The 21,396-nt window shown below is 34.4% G+C and overlaps 1 protein-coding gene across 1 annotated transcript in view; it reads right to left on the bottom strand.

Moving 5' to 3' along the window:
- The window catches only part of CSMD1 (CUB and Sushi multiple domains 1), a 2,413,561-nt gene that overhangs the window by 95,288 nt on the left and 2,296,877 nt on the right, over positions 1-21,396 (bottom strand). The window contains exon 61 of the mRNA XM_074209535.1: positions 19,728-19,901. Coding sequence (XP_074065636.1) covers positions 19,728-19,901 — 174 coding nt within the window. The remainder of the gene's footprint in view (positions 1-19,727; positions 19,902-21,396) is intronic.

Below are 21,396 nucleotides of genomic sequence, written 5' to 3'. Positions count from 1 at the left end.
ATAAGAATTGCTTTTTGTGTGCTCTGAACTAGCTCAAATTGATATTTTTAATTATAATCAACTCACTCAAGCTTTTGTTGCCAATTCTGCATGATGCGTAATGGTACAAATTCAGTTTATTTTCTATTTGCTAGTAATCTTCACTCACCCATCTCTACACAAATTGACTATTTCCTATTGGCAACATTCAGATATTGTGTTCCTCCTTGAGACTGCAGCATAGTTGGTAGCCATTTTAGCATAGGAGGAAGAAATTAGTAAAAGGGAATTTAGAGAAGCAAAAAGGAAAATTTTCCTTGCAACCCTTCTGTACCAAAAGCATTCCTTACTATCTCAGGCAATCCATCCCCTTCCTTTTCTCCCCTGTAACACCAAAACCAAGCAGACTAAGAATATGTTTTATCGGTAAGAAACCCGACCACTGAAGGAAGAGTGTAAAATGTGAATATGGTACTAGGAAGAAAAGAAAAAAGAGAAAGACTTCCCTAAAATATAGACAGATAGTTTTCAGATAAAGAAATTAAAGCTATATGTATAATCATAAGAAAAATACTCCAAATCATTAGTGATTAGAGAAATGCAAATTAAAATAACTGTGAAGTACCACCTCAAACCTATCAGATTGGCTAAAATGAGAAAAAAAAGAAAATGATCATTGTTGGAGAGGATGTAGGAAAATTGGGATATTAATGCACTTTTGGTGGAGTTGGGAACTGATCCAACCATTCTGGAGGGCAATAAGAAGTTATATCCAAAGAACAATAAAAATGATCATATCTTTGACTCAGCAATACCAAAAACAAGACCTATATCCAAAAGAAATCACAAAAAATGAGAAAAGTCCTACATATTCAAAAATATTTAAGTAGTTTTTTTGTGGTGGTGAAGAATTGGAAATTGAGGGGATGCTTATCAATTGGGGAATGGCTGAACAAGTTATGTTATGTTATATGAATATTATGGAGTACTATTGTTCTATAAGAAACCATGAGTGGTAGAACTTTAAAGAAACATGGAAAGAATTACATGTCCTGATTCTGATTGAAGGGAACAGAATCAAGAGATCATTGTACACATTAATAACATTGTGAGTTGATCAATTATTTTTTTTTGCAGTTTGTGACTAGATTTCCTCTTTTTAATTTAAATTTATTTACGTATTGTCATCCAAATGCACATGCATATTTCCAAGTTACAAAATTTCCCTCCACCCTCCCCTCAGGAGGGAACAGTCAGTTTAGCATTTTACATCTACATTTTGATAAACATGTTTATATGTTAGTCATTTTCACTTTGAGGAATTAGGATTAAGGGGAAGAGATACATAAGAGATAATTTTTATAAAGTGTTCATCAAATTTAGAAAGGTTGTTTTTTTCTGTGTGTTTTGTTTTGTTTTGTTTTTCTTCCTGTGTTTGGGGATAATATAGTCCATAACTAGTCAAATACAGTTGTTCTAGCTCACTGAACTGCTGAGAGTTGCTGATATTAAAATGTTGTTGTTGATGTGTACATTGTTCTCTTTGTTCTACTTTATGAGGATTTTGGAACATATAGGACTTTTACCATTTTTTATCATTTCTTCTGGATGTGGACCTAGAATTGGAATTGCTAGGTCAAAGGGTATGAACAGTTTTATTGCTCTTTGGGCATGGTTCTATATTGCTCTCCAGAAAGGTGGATCTGTTTACAACCCGAAATGCAAGAGTTGATCAATTATGATGGAGAACTTCTTATGGACAATACTATCCACATTCAGAGGAAAAACAAACAAAAAAAACATAGAATCTGGGTATATACTGTGTTCACTTTGTAAAATGTTTTTTCCTTCCTATCTCATGCTTTTCTTTCCTTTCCCTTAGTCCTATTTGTCTTATACAAAATGACTTATATGTAAATATGTTAAATAGAAATGCACATATCTAGACTGTTCACTACAAAGGGGAAGGCAAAAGGAAGAGAGAATGGTAGAAAAATGTGCAGCTAGATGGTGCAGTGGATAGAGTACCAGTCCTGGAGTCAGGAGGACTTAAGTTCAAATCTAGATTCAGTCACTCAAAAATTGCCTAGTTGTGTGACCTTGGGCGAGTCACTGAACCCCATTGCCTTAAATAAATAAAATTTTAAAAAAAGAATGTAATTAGAAAGAGGAAATCTCTTCCTGTTTAAAAAAAAACCAAGACAGAATATGGGAGCCCCACCCCATGCAAATCTAATCACTCAGAATAAACTCTAGGGAGGGCTGGCAGGAGGGGTGGCAAAAGAAGGGGGAATATAAAGGTCATGACTTTTATTGGAGTTGTCACCCTCCTCATAAAGGGATAAGAGGTACTTACTCTAGTTGACACCAATGTCTCACTGTTTTAAACACTTCTGTCTTCCCCATGCTTCTCCCTTGAGTCAAGAGAGTATTTTAGTAATGGGGATTTCTAATAAGACCATTGCAGGCTATGTCTCAGAACCACTCTCCCTTTTTCATTGGAGGGATCAGTGTCTTTCATCCTTTAGTCCTTGTCCCTAGACACTTATTAGGATATGGCCTGCTACAGAAGTTACAAAACACCATTTCATTGGACCCTGGGGGGGTCCACCTCCTTGTGTCTTTTGTCCTCTACACCCTCCACATTTGGAAGTACCCTCATTCCCTTAGGATTCTCTTCCTTAATTCCATTTGACTATCGGGCTCTTAGCTAAATTCTTTCCAGCTTGTGGTTTCAGTTGCCACTGATATTGGGTTAATTAGTAGTACCCCAACTATTATTGTGATCTGGATTCATGTAAATCTTTAGCATCCATTCATCAATACCTGTTCAGCACCATGGCTGATGGAGTTTGGCCCCTTATCAGTGCCTATATAGCTAAGGCCTTATTATCCCCTGCCCTTCCCCCTTTGAACATGCCCATTTTTCCAATCCATTGGGGGGGTGATTTTGCATGACCTCAGAGCATTCAACGTTATTGTAATGGCTAAACTTGAATCCCAAACCGTGACACTCTGCTTCACCTTGTACCACCCTGAACTACTTATTTCACAATGGTTGAGCTTTGTAGTGCTTTCTTTTCAATCTCAGTCGCCCCTGAAAGCCAATTCATTTTTACTTTTATCTGGGAAGGATGCCAATAGACATGGAGATTCTTTCCATAAGGATTTATTGAGTCACCGTCTGTTTCACAGATATTAAATCAAAACCAGTCTTCATTAGATTTTTAAGGAGGTCTGATGACCTTCTTTGATCCCCTTCCCAAGATATTTCTTTTCAATATTCTATATATCTTCTGAAGGGTTTAGTAGCAAGAGGCCAAAAGATATCTAAGGAAAAGCTCCAGTTTGCTCTCCCCTCATCATCTCTCTGCTTCTGACCTTTGCTGACTCATTCCATCTTAAAGCTATCAGTCATTTTTCCTATATCTCAAACTAAGCATCAGCTCAGTGCCTTCCTTGGTTTAGCAGGCCACTGCTGCCTATAGTCCCCTGACTTCTCAAGCATTGCCTGCCCTCTTTATGACTTCCTAAAGGATTCTGTACCAGAGCCCTTGGCTCTTCCCCCAGAAGTCCAAAATCCCTTTGATTCTCTGAAATCTGCCCTACAACAACCACCAACTTCAGGCATCTCCAACTATTCTATTCCATTTCATTTACTCACCTCTGAGAAAGGAGGGAATACAGTTGATATACTAACACACACACACACACACACACACACACACACACACACACTCAGAAAGACAAATGGTGACAACTTTTGTCCTGTGGATTAGTATAGTAATAGCTTGGACATTATTGCTAAAAGTCTCGCAGACTATGTCTTTGTATCACTGAGGACATTTGTCTTGATTCTCCCTTAATGGTGAATATCCCCCCATGCTGTTGAAATTACTCTAAATTCATATCATACCCAACTTTTGTCTTTTTAGCAGGGTAGCCAACTAGAAGTGACTTTGTTATCCAAGCCTAATCTGACTATCCAATGTGCAAACACACTCAGTGCTTCCACATGTTCCACATGACTATGTATTATAAGTGGGTGCTTTGCTTTCTCTCCAAGAGGACTGAAAGGAGGCTCCTTTATAAGCAGCAAACCTTGACTGCTATACTACTGACAGATCCTGCCTCAGAGATGAGAAAGGAGACTTGGATGCTGATTATGGTAATGCCATTGCCACAGATGTGGTTGAAGCTTCATCATTACCTGATGCCCATTCAGTACAACAAGCAGAACTCTTGGTAGTGACCAGAGCTTGCCAATTTGAAAAAGGAAAAAGAATTAGCATCTACATTGACAGATTGTTCAGCAAGTGGAGAGGGACGGGAAGGTGGTAGAAAAATGTGGAATTCTTAAACTTGCAAATGGATGAATATGGAAAATTACCTTTGCATGTAATTGGAAAAATAAAATAACATTTCAAATTAAAAAAAGAAACAACATCTATACTGACAGCAGGCATGCATTTGGGGAGGCTCATGACTTTGAGATATTGTGGAAACACTGGTGCTTTCTTACTCCCTCAGGAAAGACCATTAAAAATCAGAAACAGGTTTCCCACCTATTAGACTATTTAAAGCTTCCTCAGACTGTAACAGTAATTAAGATTCCAGGGCACAGTCAAGAAACACCATTCATGCCCATGGAAATGACTAGGCTGACAATGAAGCCAAAACCACAGCATTAACTCCTCAAATTCCTGAGAAAATTGTTCTGGAAGAAAATGTTTGTAAAAGTACAGCCTGATTAGTCTATTCATCCAGCCCCACAAGCCTGCCTAAGCCTCTTAACCTATTCAAAGAAGAGATAGTCACTACTCAGAAAAAAAAAATTGCTTATCACAAACCCAAAAGACTTCAAAAGGAGGTTGTAAACTTGATACAACTATGGGACTATGGATTGGCACAAATGAACTTATAGTATTCCCTCAGAATTTATTCCTCTCTATGAGATAACACCTTCATTCATTCAGTCACTGAAACCCTAATAAATGGGTAGAGCTGGTTTGAGAATATTGGTGGGGGATTCAGTCACTGCCTCTGAGATGTGCCCCACCTGCCCTAACCACAATGCATATAAGCCATTGAAGCCAACTAAAGAATAGTTTTCTCTCTCAGATGAACCTTTTGAAGACAGATTGACTTCATCCAATTGTTACCCGCCCTTGGTAACAAATTTGTTTTGGTTATTGTCTGTATTTTTTTCCCATGAGTGGAGAGAAGTTTGTGGGATGGAAAAATCTCTTAGAAAAAAAATCATTCCAGAAGTACCCATTTCACAGGAGCTCCATTAGCTATATTGTGTTCATTCTGGCCAATTACTCAGATGGGATACTTAACACCCCCCTCTGTAAATCATCTGAGGAGTTAGGTATCCCCAGGGCAAAAGCCCTTCCTTTACATTGCTAGGCTTTCCTTAGATCTTGACCATTTGTTTTCATAAGCTCAGTTCTGATGAGAAAGTAACAGGATGCTCAAATGCCATTGTATTCATAGGTGACAAGCATAACATTTAAAGGCTCCCTCCTACAGTACTGTATTGGCAGAGAGAACATAGGAGACTTACCAACTTGTCTCACTTGTCCCATTTGTCTCACCAACTTGTCCCATTCTTTAGAAAGTCCAATTGAGACTCAGTAAGGGGTATACTGGAAAAGACATCTCTGAAAAATCTCATTGGAACCATGTGTAAATGTTCCTTTGAAGTCATGCTTACCACTCCAACTGCTGCCAAGATCTGGGGAGTGGATTCCTGGATCCACCTGTGCAGTAGACCCTTGGATGGTAGAACCAATAGGTTACCTGAGCTTGAAATTCAAACAGGGTCCAAAGCAGATAACATTTGAAGTAGACTACTGCTCTGAAGATCCTCCAGGTCAAGAAGCAGTTGACATCTGATGTAGACAACGGATCCAAGAAAAAAGATGTGGGCTGAGGTTTGCAATTACATCATCAAATGAACTTAAACTTTTCATTCTTCTTGATACTGCTGACCTAGTTTTAATGATTCATAGAAGTAGTCAGTTTTGGGAAGTTTTTTCCCAAAACGATTCATAGAAGTAGTTGGGTTTGGGGTTTTTTTTTCAAAACTTATACTTAAGTTTTAATTATAATTAATGATACATTTTTATATGTAAGATAAAGTTCCTGGGACTATAATTTGTTCTGAATTTTGATTACCAGTATGGTTGTATGAATTATTATAAAGTCTGAGGTCTGTTAAGGTGGATGTCTGGGAAAGGGTTATAAGGATGACCTGGGATATGGCTTAAGTAGGATCCTTTTGACTATATTTTCCATGTTATGTTATTTTCTTTCTGGAAAAGTAAAATTGCCCATCTGGTGAATCTTGAGCCTTACCTTTAATATTACATTATAAATGGCTGTCAGATAAGATTCCTGCCTGGAATCACACTGTGCTAAGGAAATTTTCCCCTTGTCTAATGATAACTATGTCCCTCTTTCTCCTTTTAAAGCAAATCTCTGTAATTCATAAGTTTTGCAAATCTATTTCAGGCCTATTAGTTATTAACAAATCATGCATCAAAATCAAAAATGGGCTCTGCCCTTATTGACAGAAAGGAAGGAATGTCAAAAGTTATGATTTGATATTGATTAGTTTGATAAGTATAATGAATTTAATAATAATAACTTAGTTTCTGGAGATTCTTTTCACAGGCAGGGTCAGAACCTAGGAAAATATGACAACAAAGTAGTATCTTTTTATTTTACTCATGACAAGTCCTGCATTCCTTTGACTGTATTAAGTAAAGTGGATCAGTCCTTTCTACACTGTACTATACAATCCAAAAACTATACAAACCACAGGAATCCTCCATAGGGGTCACAAGTGATATAATTGTTGTATTGTCCTTCATGGTAGGCTTCTCTCAGGAAAATCACTTAAGTCCCAAATATGATTATTCTATGATCTATCTATTCACTTGTGATCATGTATTAAAAAAGCTAATTTTATAACAGTAAGGTGAACCAGCTGCAGGGAATGGAATAATCCCATGATTTGTAAATCACTTGCTTATAGAAAAATAATTAATAAACTACTACTGATTTACTCCCACTCTCTCTCTGGTCTACTTTGTCATTACCAGATTAGATCAGTAAAAACTTGGCTAACACCACCTTGGAAGAACTGAAAACTTACAGGTCTCCAAGAGTAAAGAGTATCCTTGAAAACAAGTGCACAAAACCCTAGAAACTTGGGACATGTACTTATTTATTTATTTGTTTGTTTGTTTGCTTGTTTGTTTGTTTGTTTGTTTATTTATTGCAAGGCAGTGGGGTTAAGTGACTTGCCCAAGGTCACACAGCTATGTAATCATTAATTTGAACTCAAGTCCTCCTGATTCCAGGGCCAGTACTCTATCCACTGTGCCATCTAGGTGCCCCAGGACATATACTTTCCACATGGAAATAGAGCCCTACTTCTAACAGAGTTAAAATAAAGTCATATGCTAGGAAAATGAGCTAATAATAGAAAAAAAAATTTATCAGAAGAAGTTACATTGGTATCTTTCTCTAATTAAAACTAAGCACACTCTCAGAAGAAGATAACAAAGGCAAAGCTTTTATATCCAAAGACTTCAAGAAAAAAATGAATTAGTCTTAGGCCACTGAAGAGTTCAAAAAGGATTTTGAAAATGAAATAAAGAAGGTAGAGAGAAAATTTGGAAGAGACATGAGAGTGATGCAAGATAATTCTGAAAAATGAGTGGGCAACTTTGTAAAGGAGACACAAAAAATACTGAAGAAAATAACAACTTTAAAAAACAGACTAAAAAAAATAAATAAATAACAGACTAAGTTAAATGATAAAAGAGGTCCAAATGAGGAAAGACTGCTTTAAAAAGCAGAATTGGACAAATGGGGGAAAAGGCAAAAAAATTTGCTAAAGGAAAAAAATAAAAACATTACCTGTAAAAGGAAGTATAAAAACTCAGTGAAGAAAATGATCCCTTGAAGATTTTGGGCAAAAAGATGCTAATTAGTTTATGAGAAATCAAGAAATATAAAACATAAAAGCTAAAAATTGAGAAAATAGAGAACAATGTGAAATATCTCCTTAGAAAATCAACTGACCTATCAAATGGTTCCAGAAGAAATAATTTTAAAATTATTGGACATTCTGAAATCTATAATCACAAAAAATAAATTATCAAGGAAAACTGTCATGATAGCCTAGAACCAGAGAGCAAAATATAAATTGAAAGAATACATCAATCATTTTCTGAAAGAGATCCCAAAATGAAAACTCCCAGGAATATTATAGTCAAATTTCAGAGCTTCCAGGTCAAGGAGAAAATATAATAAGTAACCAGAAATAAATAATTCAAGGATCATAAAGCCACAGTCAGGATAAGATTTATCAACTTTTCTAGTAAAGGATCAATGGGTTTGGAATATGGTATTCCAGAAGACAAGAGAGCTTGGACTCCAACCAAGAATCAACTATCCAGCAAAACTGAGCATATTCTTTCGGGGTAAAAGATGATCTGATGCATGTGTTCAACAGAAGTAGCCATATTGTAGGACAATCAGCTATGAATGACTTAGTTTTTCTCAGGAATAAAAAGACTGAAGACAGCACTGAAGGACTTATGGTATAGAATGCTGTCCACCCCCAAAGAAGGAATTGATCACTTTCAAAGAACAGATTAAAGCAAATTTTTTTTTAACTTTCCTATTTTTCTTGACTTTTCTTTTTTTTGGGGGGGAACTATTTTTTTTATTTCTATGATCATTATGAATATACTTTGCATAACTACACATTTGATTTTTTTCTCAAGGGGTAGGGAAGGGAAGAGGGAAGATAATTTAAAACTCAAAGTTGTAAAAACAAACATTAAAAAATATTTATATGTAAAGGAGGAATATAAAATCCTAAATAAATATATATTTTTTTTAGTTTTTGCAAGGCAATGGGGTTAAGTGGCTTGCCCAAGGCCACACGGCTAGGTAGTTGTTAAGTGTCTGAGACCAGATTTGAACGCAGGTACTCCTGACTCCAAGGCCGGTGCTTTATCCACTACACCACCTAGCCTCCCCAACTAAATAAATAATTTAAAAGTATATATATATATATATATATATATATATATATATATATATATATATATATATGTATATGTATATTGGGGGGGTGGCTAGGTGGCACAGTGGATACAGCACCAACCCTGGAGTCAGGAGTAACTAAGTTCAAATCTGGTCTCAGACACTTAACAACTACCTAGCCGTGTGGCCTTGGGCAAGCCACTTTAACCCCATTGCCTTGGAAAAAACCTAAAAAAACATATATTGTAAAGGAATATATAGGAAAGTAATAGATTCTATACTAAACACAGCCATTCTGTGCTAAGGAATAAACATTCCACTAAAGGGCACAAATTTCTATATGCTTAAGATTTAGAATTGAAAGGGATCTAAAGGATCACATAATTCAATGATCTTATTTTCATAGATAAAGAAATAGGTCCCCTCTGTCCTGACTAGTTGTCTAGAAATCCCCAAAGTCAAAGCTAGGACAGACCCTGCTTGATCAGAAGTGGGGAAAAAAAAAAAAAAAACCTCCGCTTGCCTTCCTAGGATTCTAGAGTTCATGGAGGCTATTCAGGCTTCCCTTCAGTTAACCTGGAGAAGCAAGGAACAAAAGTAAAACAAAACAAAAGAAAACAAAAAGAGTTTCCTCTTTTGGGGCATACCATCTCATGCCTATCATGATTCAGGGTTACTGAATTCTTTGAGGATGCCACAACATGACAGGTTGAGCATTTGAGAACTATGCTAAAATACTGAATGCTGTTCTTGAATTTTCTAAGTACTTGCCTTTATCATTAAACCTTACTATTCTGACCAGATATTCCCCAGGCATTCTTCCACTCTTATTTTCCCCATTTCTTTGATACTGCTTATCCAACTGCCAAAAAAACCCTTTCCTCCCCAAATTTAGCTAGCTATTTACTCTTCGATTCACATCAAGCCTATTCTTCCAATATTACATTCCAGAATAGCCCATCCCTTGCTCTATGAAATTCTACTCTATAATTAGCAAACTTTCTTGCATTTTATACCATTGCTTTTCTTGACACACTGAAAACTTATTCCCTCCAGATGATATTTCAAATCTGGTAACCTTTCCAATAGCAGCTCCATTTTATTTATAATACCGTGACTTAGTGGTAAAGGTAATAAAGTCTGAATCCTCCTTACTTTACGTTGTCAATTCTTTTCTTTGTATTGCCAATTCTTTTTTTCTCCATTGCCACTTCCATATGCCCCATTTCCATGATTCAGCAACCTCTTCTCCTTTGATGTACACAGAATCAAAATTGGGGATCTAGATTCTGAGAATTTTGATTTAGCAACCCACAGAACATTCTCAGTCCTGTCTCTATAACTTCATTAGCTAGCTGACAGTTTTGCTTTCTACCCCAATTCTTGCCCTCATATTAGAGGAATTCAAATTATATATATTCTTTTCTCAAATGTCTTAACTTCCCAATTCTTTAATACATCCAACTCTCATGACCTTCTCCCATACTCTACAGTAATCACTGAAATGTTGATACCTTTAAACTTTCTATCACTCACAAGTTTTCCACTTTCTATACAGGAACTCAATATTTCTCTTTTTTGCTAATGCCTCATTCCTAATCCTCTTAAACACAATCTCTATTCTCTCTATTCCCTCCAATCCTTCTGACCTTCATTATTATACCAGGTCATCATTCCTACTCTTTCTACATTCTCCTTTCTTCCTTATCTTGACCACTTGATGAAACAGTTCAATTACACACTCTTCTCTTGAGTCTCTTGCCTCTTTTTCCTATGGCCAATCTTTCTTTGCCTCTCCTCAGTAATGGTTTTTTCACCATCCACTATTTCTCTTTTATGCTGATGAAGGAAATTGAAGAAAATCATAAAATTTTGCTACTGGATATACTACCAAATTTATGTTATAAAATCTTAATTGGACCCCAAACATGGCAAGGCAATAATTTTACATCTCCCTAATTAACTTACTATTACACTTACCATAGGGACTTTTCTAAACCACTTCACTACTCTTCAGATTACCATAGCTCCCCTTCTTCCCAATGTTTTAACAATAAGAACCTACCTCATATTTATTGAAAAGTGGAAGCCATTTGTCTTTTACCACCTGCTTATTTTACACTCCTCAGATAATATCTCACACCATCTCCTGTTTCATTAGTCTCTAAAGAAGAGGGCGACTTTGGGGGAGGTTAGGTGGTGTAGTGGATAAAGCACTGGCCTTGGAGTCAGGAGTACCTGGGTTCAAATCCGGTCTCAGACACTTAATAATTACCTAGCTGTGTGGCCTTGGGCAAGCCACTTAACCCCATTGCCTTGCCAAAAAAAAGGGGCGACTTTGTGTTTGACAAAATACAGATATCTTCTACAAAAACTATTGATCAGGGCGGCTAGGTGGCACAGTGGATAAAGCACTGGCCCTGGAGTCAGGAGTACCTGGGTTCAAATCCAGTCTCAGACACTTAATAATTACCTAGCTGTGTGGCCTTGGGCAAGAAAAAAAAAAAAAACTATTGATCTCATCCCTTTCCTCCATGTCATCTACTATATTGCCCCCACTGTAATCTCTATTCTTTCTCAATACCATAAGTGTAATTCTCTTCCCTTTAACCTGTACTTTCTGGAGTTCTTGACTTCTTTTGAGATCATCTCAAGAAGCCCTTCCTGCAAGGAACACTTTCCAGTTGCTGGTGTTTTAATTTCTAAGGCTACTTTATTTTATATGTATATAGCTATGGAATTTTTTTTCCTTCTCATATCCAATCTTTAGTAGAGTGCCTGGCATATCCTAAGCACTTAATAAATGCATGATAGAAGTTATACATCCAGTAAGTAATTGAAATAATTTAAAGTGATCTTTCCTGGCTCATCTGCAACACTGAATTTCAGTGGAATTGGATACTTTGGGATTATTATGATTTTCCCTGTACAATACCAAGGAATATACTTAGTTATTCATACATTTCTTGAAATGGAAGAGCAGAGAATCCACATGCAGAGCAAAGGTAATAACACATTTTCTCACTTACATTTCCGCCACCCCCATTTCAAATTCATAGATCTGTATTGAATTCTCCTCCATAGTTTCATGCAGCCACAGTTCCAACATTTTAGGAGAATATATTGGAGAACTGATATATTGGAGAAAGATTTCCCACGGTCTAGAAACTGTATAATGAGTTAACTGGTCACAATAAAAAGAATATGATGGCTCAAGATCACATTCTTGCTTTGCTTTTACTAATGCTCATTTTAAAATTCTTGCCATTATCATTTAGCTCTGTGCATTCCTCACAGATAAACAAACTTTAGCTATATCTAAACGATGTCAAAGAATCTTAGGGAAAATATCTAATTGAATCGATCTCAGTTTACCTTACAATTTCAGATTAGTAAGTCATGTTTTTCTTCTCTTCATTAAAACTGATTTTAGGGGCGGCTAGGAGACATAGTGGATAGAGTTAAAACTTGAGTTCAAATCTGACCTCAGACACTTAATTATTACCTAGTTGTGTGACCTTGGGCAAGTCACTTAACCCCATTGCCTTACAAAAAAAGTTAAAAAACTGATTTTAAAGTTATTTTGTCATTAAGTAGATAGATGTAACCATAAGACAAAAAGTGCTAATAGTGATTTTTCTTGGGCAGTCTGGTATAATTTGTTATCAAGATGAATGTTAATTACTTTATGTTCATTCATTTTTATAGTATCTATAAAAAATGAATATAAGTCCTAGGGACAAAAGGGTTAAACTAAAAATATAACAGAAAAAATTGAAGAAATACATGTCCCTCATTTTTTCTTTTTCTGTGACAATTTATTTTTGGGAGATTTGGAAAAAAAAAGCGTACTCACTTCCCATATCTGAAATTTCTGATTTTTCTATTTCTACTATTCTTCAACAGAACTTCCCCCTGCACTATCCTAGACTCTGAAGATAATAAGGTATATCTTGGTTATAAATTAATAGTTGATCTCCAAAACATTTACCCATCTTTAATATATTTTAGATTTATTTTAGAGCCAACCAGTTGTATGTCCATTTGCTACTGGCTTTTAGGGTTCATAGGCCTATAATTCATAAAGAATCCTGGTTAGTAGACAGAAATGTAGTTTTCCAAATATGTACTTTTTTTTTTTACTTAATGATAATCTTTGATCAGAGAGAAAACATTGGGTGGACAGTAAAATCTAGCACCTGACTTTTCTAAAATTGTATTGATACTAAGAGAAATGAGTAGAATTGGGAACATGTACACCTTAACAGCAACATTAGATAATGATTAACTATGATGGACTCAGCTCCTCTCAGCAATACAGCAATCAAAGATAATTCTAAAAGACCTGTGATAGAAAATATCATCCATATTCAGAAAACAAATAGCTAGAGATCTGAGTACATTTCAAAGCATAGTATTTTCACCTTTTTAATTTTTGTTTTCCTTTTCCCTTCTTGTAATTCTCCTCTTCCTATTTACTCTGATTTTCCTTTCACAACATCACTAATATGGAAGTATGTGTAACACAGGTGTACATATATAACATATCAGATTACTTGCTATCCCAAGGTGGGGGGGGAGGGAATGGTGGGAGTGAGAAAACTTTAGAAAAATGAAAGTTGAAAACTATCTTTAAATATAATTAAAAAATAAAAATTTAATTAAAACAGAAAGAACATTGATATAATTTTTGTATAGGAATAAGGATTAGTAATAATTGATATTTTACAATATTTTTATACCCTATTAGATTCAAAATTCCTCCCAGATAGTTCTTGAATCAGTTCTTGCTTAGCATAAACCCTTTTACAGTACCAATAAATTCTAGTTGTTGGCTGCTGAGATTGATAATACAAACTAGCTAACAAATAATGTTCATGAATTTCAAGTTCAAAAGTGTATCTACTTGTTGATCTAATATTTAAGAATCTTAATAATTTGAGCATCCTAGAGAAGGAAAGTAAATGAAAACTAAACTATTATCAGAAAATAAAAAAGTAAAATTTACTAAACATGTCAGGAAACCTACTCTACCACTCTCCATACTTCTTTACATTTTGGTTCTGCATCTGTTTGTGTGTTCTGTGTTATTCTCATTTGCCAAAGGGAAAGTTCTGGAGAGCAAATCAGTGACAATCAGACATTTATTTTTGCCAAAGTTTCATTAACAGAGCCCCCCAAATTTTAATACTACTTCATGGGAGTGGTACTGGGATGAACACTTGTAACTCTGGCTAACTTCACAGGCAAGTAATGACATTCCAAAGAGCTTTTACTCATCTTCCCTTCATCATGATTCCACAAATTCAGGATCAAACTGCCTATTTTGGAAATCCCTGAACAATTGAGATCAACAGTAGCTAAAATCCAAACCTATCTCTCAGATCTCTTTACTTCCTTCACACAGACACAGTAACCCAGAGTCACATCACATAATTTTTTACGCACATAACATTGCCAAATCAGTATAGATACTCAGGCCTTGACACTAAACATGTCAATACTTGATCCTCTACATATTCAGTGGGTCATTTTCTAATTTCACATATTCCACTTTTTATTAGTATCATAAGATACTATTTAAATTCAAATTTTCTATAACAATTATAGTTATGAGTCCTTTTAAGTTCAGATACTTTTCAGTATCTAGTACAAGCTTTGAAAGTATTATTTGAACTTTGCGAGTATTATTATCAAAAAATGACAAAAAATAAAATGGGGAGAAGCTTTATAGGACTAGAAAACTTAAAGAAATATCTGGTTAGCAGGGAGTTATTTATACTTCTAATAGTAAATTTAACAAAAAAACTATTAATTAATCAATTCATGTATGGATGAATGAATAAATGCTCATGCATCTGTATACAATCTCAATAAAAACATTTTCTTTCCAAAAGAAATATTTTTCCCAAAATGATAACTCTTCCAGGAAGTGATGTTTCTTTTATATGAGTAAACTTTTAGGATAAAACATATATATATATATATATATATATATATATATATATATATAGAGAGAGAGAGAGAGAGAGAGAGAGAGAGAAATAGAGATATATGTGTATTGTGTATGTTATATATGTGTGTATATCTTTTTAAATGAAAAGCAGAAAAAAAATCAATAATTAACCACTAAAACATTTTTAAATGTGTGCAAGGAAGAAAGTACATAAGATTTATAATATTAAGAACAGCTTAGTTTTTCATTTTATTCCCCACCTAAACTTTTGGAAATATTGAGGAAAAAATGCCATTATCTCCATTTACTGAGTATCTCTTTATCTGAATAGAAGTGACTATGAAATGTCTTAATGTCTATTTGATATGTTAAAAATTAGTTATTTCTGGGATACTTTTTAATTATATTTCATTCATTTTTTTATTTCAGTCCCAAGAAGGCAATTAGTACAGCCAGAGTGGTTTCCTTGGTTCTGATGAAATTTCAGTGTTTGATGGGGGTTAAGTCTCTGAGTATAAATATATAATATACTTTTACATGCATATACACATATAGACATAGATATACATATACATGTATGTCAGCTACATATTTCTTACTAAAAGAATATTAAAAGTTTCTCTCAAAATACTGATTTCATACATAGGCATCAAGAAAATTCAAGAAATCAATTTACATGCAATGTTCTCATCATAAAAACCAGATAATTCATTGGTTCTCTGAAGTCAGCAATTTTTAATACCATGTGTATCATGGTGACTAGAATATAGAGCTCAGAGTCAAGAAGACCCAAATTTAGGTCCTTTCTCTAAAGTTACCTTTGTGACCCTGGGCAAGTCACCTAACCCTGCCAAGTCATAGACAACTCCCTTGAATTTTATCTATTAATTTATAAATGGATTAGCAGAGAAAGCTTTATATGGTAATGAAATAATGGGTCTTCTTGAAGTCTTATATATGAATTTTTGCCTTGCATTATATGTTTTTTATGTAGATATATACTTATAGCAATATTTACCTAGCTAACTATAATTTTTATTATATAATATAGAAAGGAAGATATATTAAAAACAAACTTTCAAAATGTTTTTGTACTAGTATTGTACCTCACATATTCTCAGGGATGCATCTCACTGTCAATCAAAATATTCAAATTAGAAAGTTTTTAAAAGAACAAATTATTACTTTTTATTTGTCTGAGTTTTTCATGTCAATTTTCTCAGTCAGGGTACAAGTACATTTTCTCCCCTGATGCATTAATTACCAATATTATGTCAACCTGAGCTGCTATGGATGCTTTCAGGTCTTTCTTCATAGTGGTAAGAGTGAATTTTCTATTTATAAAATGGTTTCCCTTCAAGAACTAAAAACTAAGTTAATGACACCAAGGCAGATGGCAATAACAGGTTGAAAGTCTCAAGGCCTTCCCAAAGGTCTCTTAAAATCTATTTATTTTAGGAAGCCTAGCTCCACTTTCTTTTAAGTGAAGGACATTTCTTTTAACACTAACAGCAAGAGTGAAACCATGCATTTTCATTAAATTAAATGTGGCACTTGATGGCCTGGTTGGACTGCATAGATTCTAATCTTCTATTTTAAGACTAAAAAGGGAATTTATATTTTCTTTTGAGAAAAAATGTGCCAGGGATTTTGGTGCTGTGGATTGAGTACAGTGACATTATATGGGTTATAAGATGGAAAGAATGTATTAAGACTTCCTCTGAGGAGTCATACTTTATGTCCCAAGTAAGAATAGAAGTTTTTAACTAAGTGCATTAAGTATGGCTATTTAAGCTAAATATCACCATATCTTTAGCTTTCATCTCATTAAGAAAAACTACTAAAGGGAATTCTTAATTATAAAAGCATAAAACACAATTATAAATTGAAAGAAAAATGAAAAATGAAAAACTCAAATGGAATACATTTGTAATAAGAAATTTATAATTGTTTTTTTCAGTAACATTCTATAAGCTGAAAAATTTATAGTATAGTAGAAAAACAATTGGATTTGAAAGGGAGGAAACGAATTTGCAACCTGACTCTTTTCCTTATTGTTCTGTGAATTTGGATAAATCACAACCTCTTGGCACTACAAGCAAATCACTAAGATTCTAAGTTGCAGAACATTTGCTAATATACATTGGGTGGATCCTCCTTTTAACCCCAAGCACTTCAAAGGATATTTTCCTTAATGATAGAATACATTTTTAAGAGAATACATTAGGTTATAGGCTGTTAGTAATAATTTCCTTAAAAAGTAATTTTCATGGGGAAATAATTTTTTTCCCATGTCACAGATGAAGCACTTTTCTCCCATTGTGGAGTTCCTCCTAGAACCTCCATTTTGAAGAAAGGCCAAAAGTAGACACATTTCACTATCTGGATTTTTCCACCATGCAAGTCTTCTCTTTCCACCCCTTTGATCCCCTTTTCCTATTGGTCAGTTTCTCCCTGACCTTCATTTTGAGGAAGGGCCCAGATCTACCTCTCTTCATTCTCTAGACAACCACTATACACTCCTACAACTTTTTAGCCAGCTTTTTTGTGTTATCTCCCCGCCTTTAGAATACAAACTCCTTGGGATTAGGTTATATACCTTTTTTGCTTACATTTCTGTCCTATGCATTAACAGAATTTGTGGCACACAGTAAGAACTTAATAAACATTTGTTGTTTTTGTTATTGACATACAACACATGTCTGATTAAAAATGTACAAACATATAATATCATTGGTTTTGATGCTCCTTTATCTTTTATAAAACTATTGTAGATAACAAACATATCATTTTGGCTTCATCTAAGTCTTGTTTTAATTCTTTCATGTTTTTCATGGAAAATAATATCTATTATTTGACAGTTTTTGTTGAAATTGTATTTGGGATATGAAAAGGAATTATCCATTCAAAAAAGGAGGTGAAGTTTCTTACTCTTAGAAGTACTAACAATTAATAGCATTGATGAAGTTTTCCTTTAGGAAAATATGTGCAGAAATTATAAAAAAATTAAAATTCTATTCATTTTGATATTTGAAATAATACATATTCTAAAATAATATATTTTCTTCTTCTATATAAATAATTTCTACATATTGAAAAAATAAGGTGATTTTGAAGCATTTAAAAGAAGTGAATAAGAAGACTGGATTTAAGGTGGAACAGTTGTATACCAGGAGTACCAGGTCAGTTTTCTTCTTTCAGGGTAGTTTGAAGATTGCTTTTATTGGAAAATTGTAGCTATTACTTCTAGTACTTGAGTTAATTGTTATATTTGCAATTTTATAAACATAATGAGGGCCAAGGCCTTGGTAAGAGACCTGTTTACAAAATCTCTAAAATAACCCATGACTTACTATTCAGAATAATGCTGCTGACTAAAAAAGGCAGAGTACAGGGGAGAGAGAAGAGATAAGAATATAAAAAGGTTTGAATTATTTTCTTATTTATTGATGATTTGAAGAAATTTCATTCTGCTATTCAGGGTGTATTCTTCAAGGTAAGTGATGCTGCCTACATCTGCATCTAGCTAGTTTATTTCACAGTAATAGTTCTTATGAATATATGCTATAATTCACTACCACATTGATGCTACACAGAAAGTTGCTGCACACCCAAATTAGGTATACTATAGTTTAAAAGTAGCTTATTCAATGGAATTATCTCTAAACTTCAGTTTTTTTAACAGAAAAAACCCCATTTCAACTTTGCAGTATAATTGCAAAATTGTTGGCAGTGGTAGTTTGCTAATGACAGGAAAGAAAGTATAATAGAGAGGAGCAAAAGAAAAGATGGAAAGGATTAGAAGACTTGGTTTGGTTTATTTAACAAGTTTGGTGAACAGAAAAATGAAATCTCTTTCTTGAATTCATACCCTTTGTTGCTCTCACTAGTGCAACATCTAATAAAATTGCTCATTAGTATGAGTTTCGATAACTATGAAACCATGATAATGAATCTTCCTGTCATTAGTTTGGATAGCCCCTACAAAGAGATTCCTAATCATATCAATCCTCTGCTTAAAATAATCTAGTAGCTTTCTTTCAACTACATAATTAAACACAAATTTCTTAAGTCAGTCATTCAGTGCCTGTAGTGTCATGTCACCTTTTCAATATAGTTTTCATATAACTATCTTACATATATTCTATAATCTGAAGAAATTTATTACATTCTAATTTTAATGTTCAAAAATAATCAATATACCACTGATAAGAAGTGTGGATAGAGAGCTGGCCCTCAAATCATCAAGGTCAAGTTCTCACTCTGTCAAGATATTAGACTAACAGGTAAATCACTCATCCTTTTAGTATTCTAAGTAGAAGGTGCAAAACACTTGACCGATGGCTCTGGTCTAAACCAGATTAAAATGTAATTGGGAAATATTTAACAAAAATCATTAAAAATGAGATAGAGCATAAAAATTTAATGTGTTATTTTCTGTCAATATGTCCTTCAGGGCCTTATATATTCTCTTATTTCTGAGTTTGAATTCACTTCTTCTAGCTCTCTAAAATAAGTAACAGAGAAGAAACTGATCTGAATTAATAGAAGGATTTTTCAAATCAAGGAGTTTTCCAGTTACAGATGTAGGACTTATACCCTGTGAATGATGATGGCTGTAATTAAGGCTGTAAGTTAGGTGACAGACTGGAACCATAATGTACAGTTAGCACCAGTATACTTTAAAGGACAATTATTCTTTCCATAGACATTCTCCTACCTCTGCAAGTTGGTAAAGGGCTGCTCCATTGACCATTGCTCCTACACTGGGCTCTTGCTGCACCCTGAAGGAGATAACCTGTGCCACAGGTGAAGTTTACTACATCATTCAAGTTGAATTCACTGCCATTTGTCAGTCCATGAGCAGGGTTGCCAGGATGTCCACATGTGATTGCTATGGGACAACATGTGATATGTAAAATGTCAACTCATTAAAATGATCTGGGAAATTACACAGGCAGCATGGTGAGATGAACAGAGTATTACACATAAAGTCAGGAAGAGCTGAGTTCAAATGCTACCTCAGATACTTATTGTAGTGTGAGCGTGTAAACTGCCAACATGTGATACATGTGTACCATTAGTGATTCATTTTTGCACAGGATTGAATAGTCAAAACATTAAAAAAATGTTTTCAATTTAAACTGGATAGGTAATACTTGTGAGGGCCCTTTAAAATTATTTCTAAATTGTGATGTTTTAGATGCTTCCTCAGAGAAACTGTAACACACTGATTCATTCTATAATAAAAGCTGATTCATTATAAAGATATGTCCCTTTTCAGCTCATTAAATGGATAAAATGTAAACTAGTGCTTTAAATCATCAATATATAAAAAGATTTTTATTCAAGATTAACCAATTTCGGATTCATTGTAAAGATATTATTCACTCTAATAATACATTTTTCTTGATCATTTCTCCATTAGAACATTGAGGAATATAGACAATTGTCAATATGCATGATATAAAGATGAAGTTTTCTTTAAAAACTGCAATAAGGTTTAGAGCATTGGACTTCTCAACAGTCATTTAAATTTAACCAAAGTAAAGGTCTAAGACTCTGAAGTTATTAAATTCACCACTTGTGTATTTGCCCGAACTGTACCTTTTCTCCCTCTCCCACTCCTCCCCTTCCCCTTCTCCCCCTTCCCCCCTTTGTCTCTCTGTCTCTCTCTGTCTCTGTCTCTCTCTCTTTTCATGGGGATTCAATTCAATTTTATTTTTAAAAAGTTTTGGAAAGTGGGGGCTTCTAGGTGCCACAGTAGATAGAGCACCGGCCCTGGAGTCAGGAGTACCTGAGTTCAAATCCGAACTCAGTCAAGTAATAATTACCTAGCTGTGTGGCCTTGGGCAAGCCACTTAATCCCATATGTCTTGCAAAAAAATCTAAAAAAAAGTATTGGAAAGTGTAAAACTTCTATTTTTACCTTGATGAAGGTAAAAGTCTAACAGTCAAGGAAAACATTTACTTGACTACTGGTCTGGGTTAAAAGACAATTCCTTAGTATAATTGAATTTTACTTATTAAAAAGCAAGTGGTCTGTTTTGTTTAAAGTTTTGCTGCCTTGATGGGACATAAGACAAAAAATAAAGTCCAAAAATATAGGATAAGGGAAAAGCAAACCTACAAATTAGGGAAATCTAAAAATATAACATAGCAGAGACTGACTGAAAACTTTACATTCAAGTAATGGACTTTTTCCACCCTACTTGTTCTAAAATGAGGTCTGTGAAAATGAAATAAGCAACAAAATTTATTATGGAATCACTCCCCCAAAAAACTGAGGGACAAGCAAAACAAAAATCTCTAGGACTGCTCAATGCCTTCTTCTTTTTCCTGACTAGATGACATTCAGGATTCTTCTATCTTCAAAATAAAGTACTCCT

This window comes from Macrotis lagotis, chromosome 1 (genome assembly GCF_037893015.1).
Source record: "Macrotis lagotis isolate mMagLag1 chromosome 1, bilby.v1.9.chrom.fasta, whole genome shotgun sequence".
In the NCBI taxonomy this organism is placed as follows: domain Eukaryota; kingdom Metazoa; phylum Chordata; class Mammalia; order Peramelemorphia; family Peramelidae; genus Macrotis; species Macrotis lagotis.
Note: the sequence above shows the minus strand (reverse complement) of the source record. Positions and strands in the feature narration are given on the sequence as shown.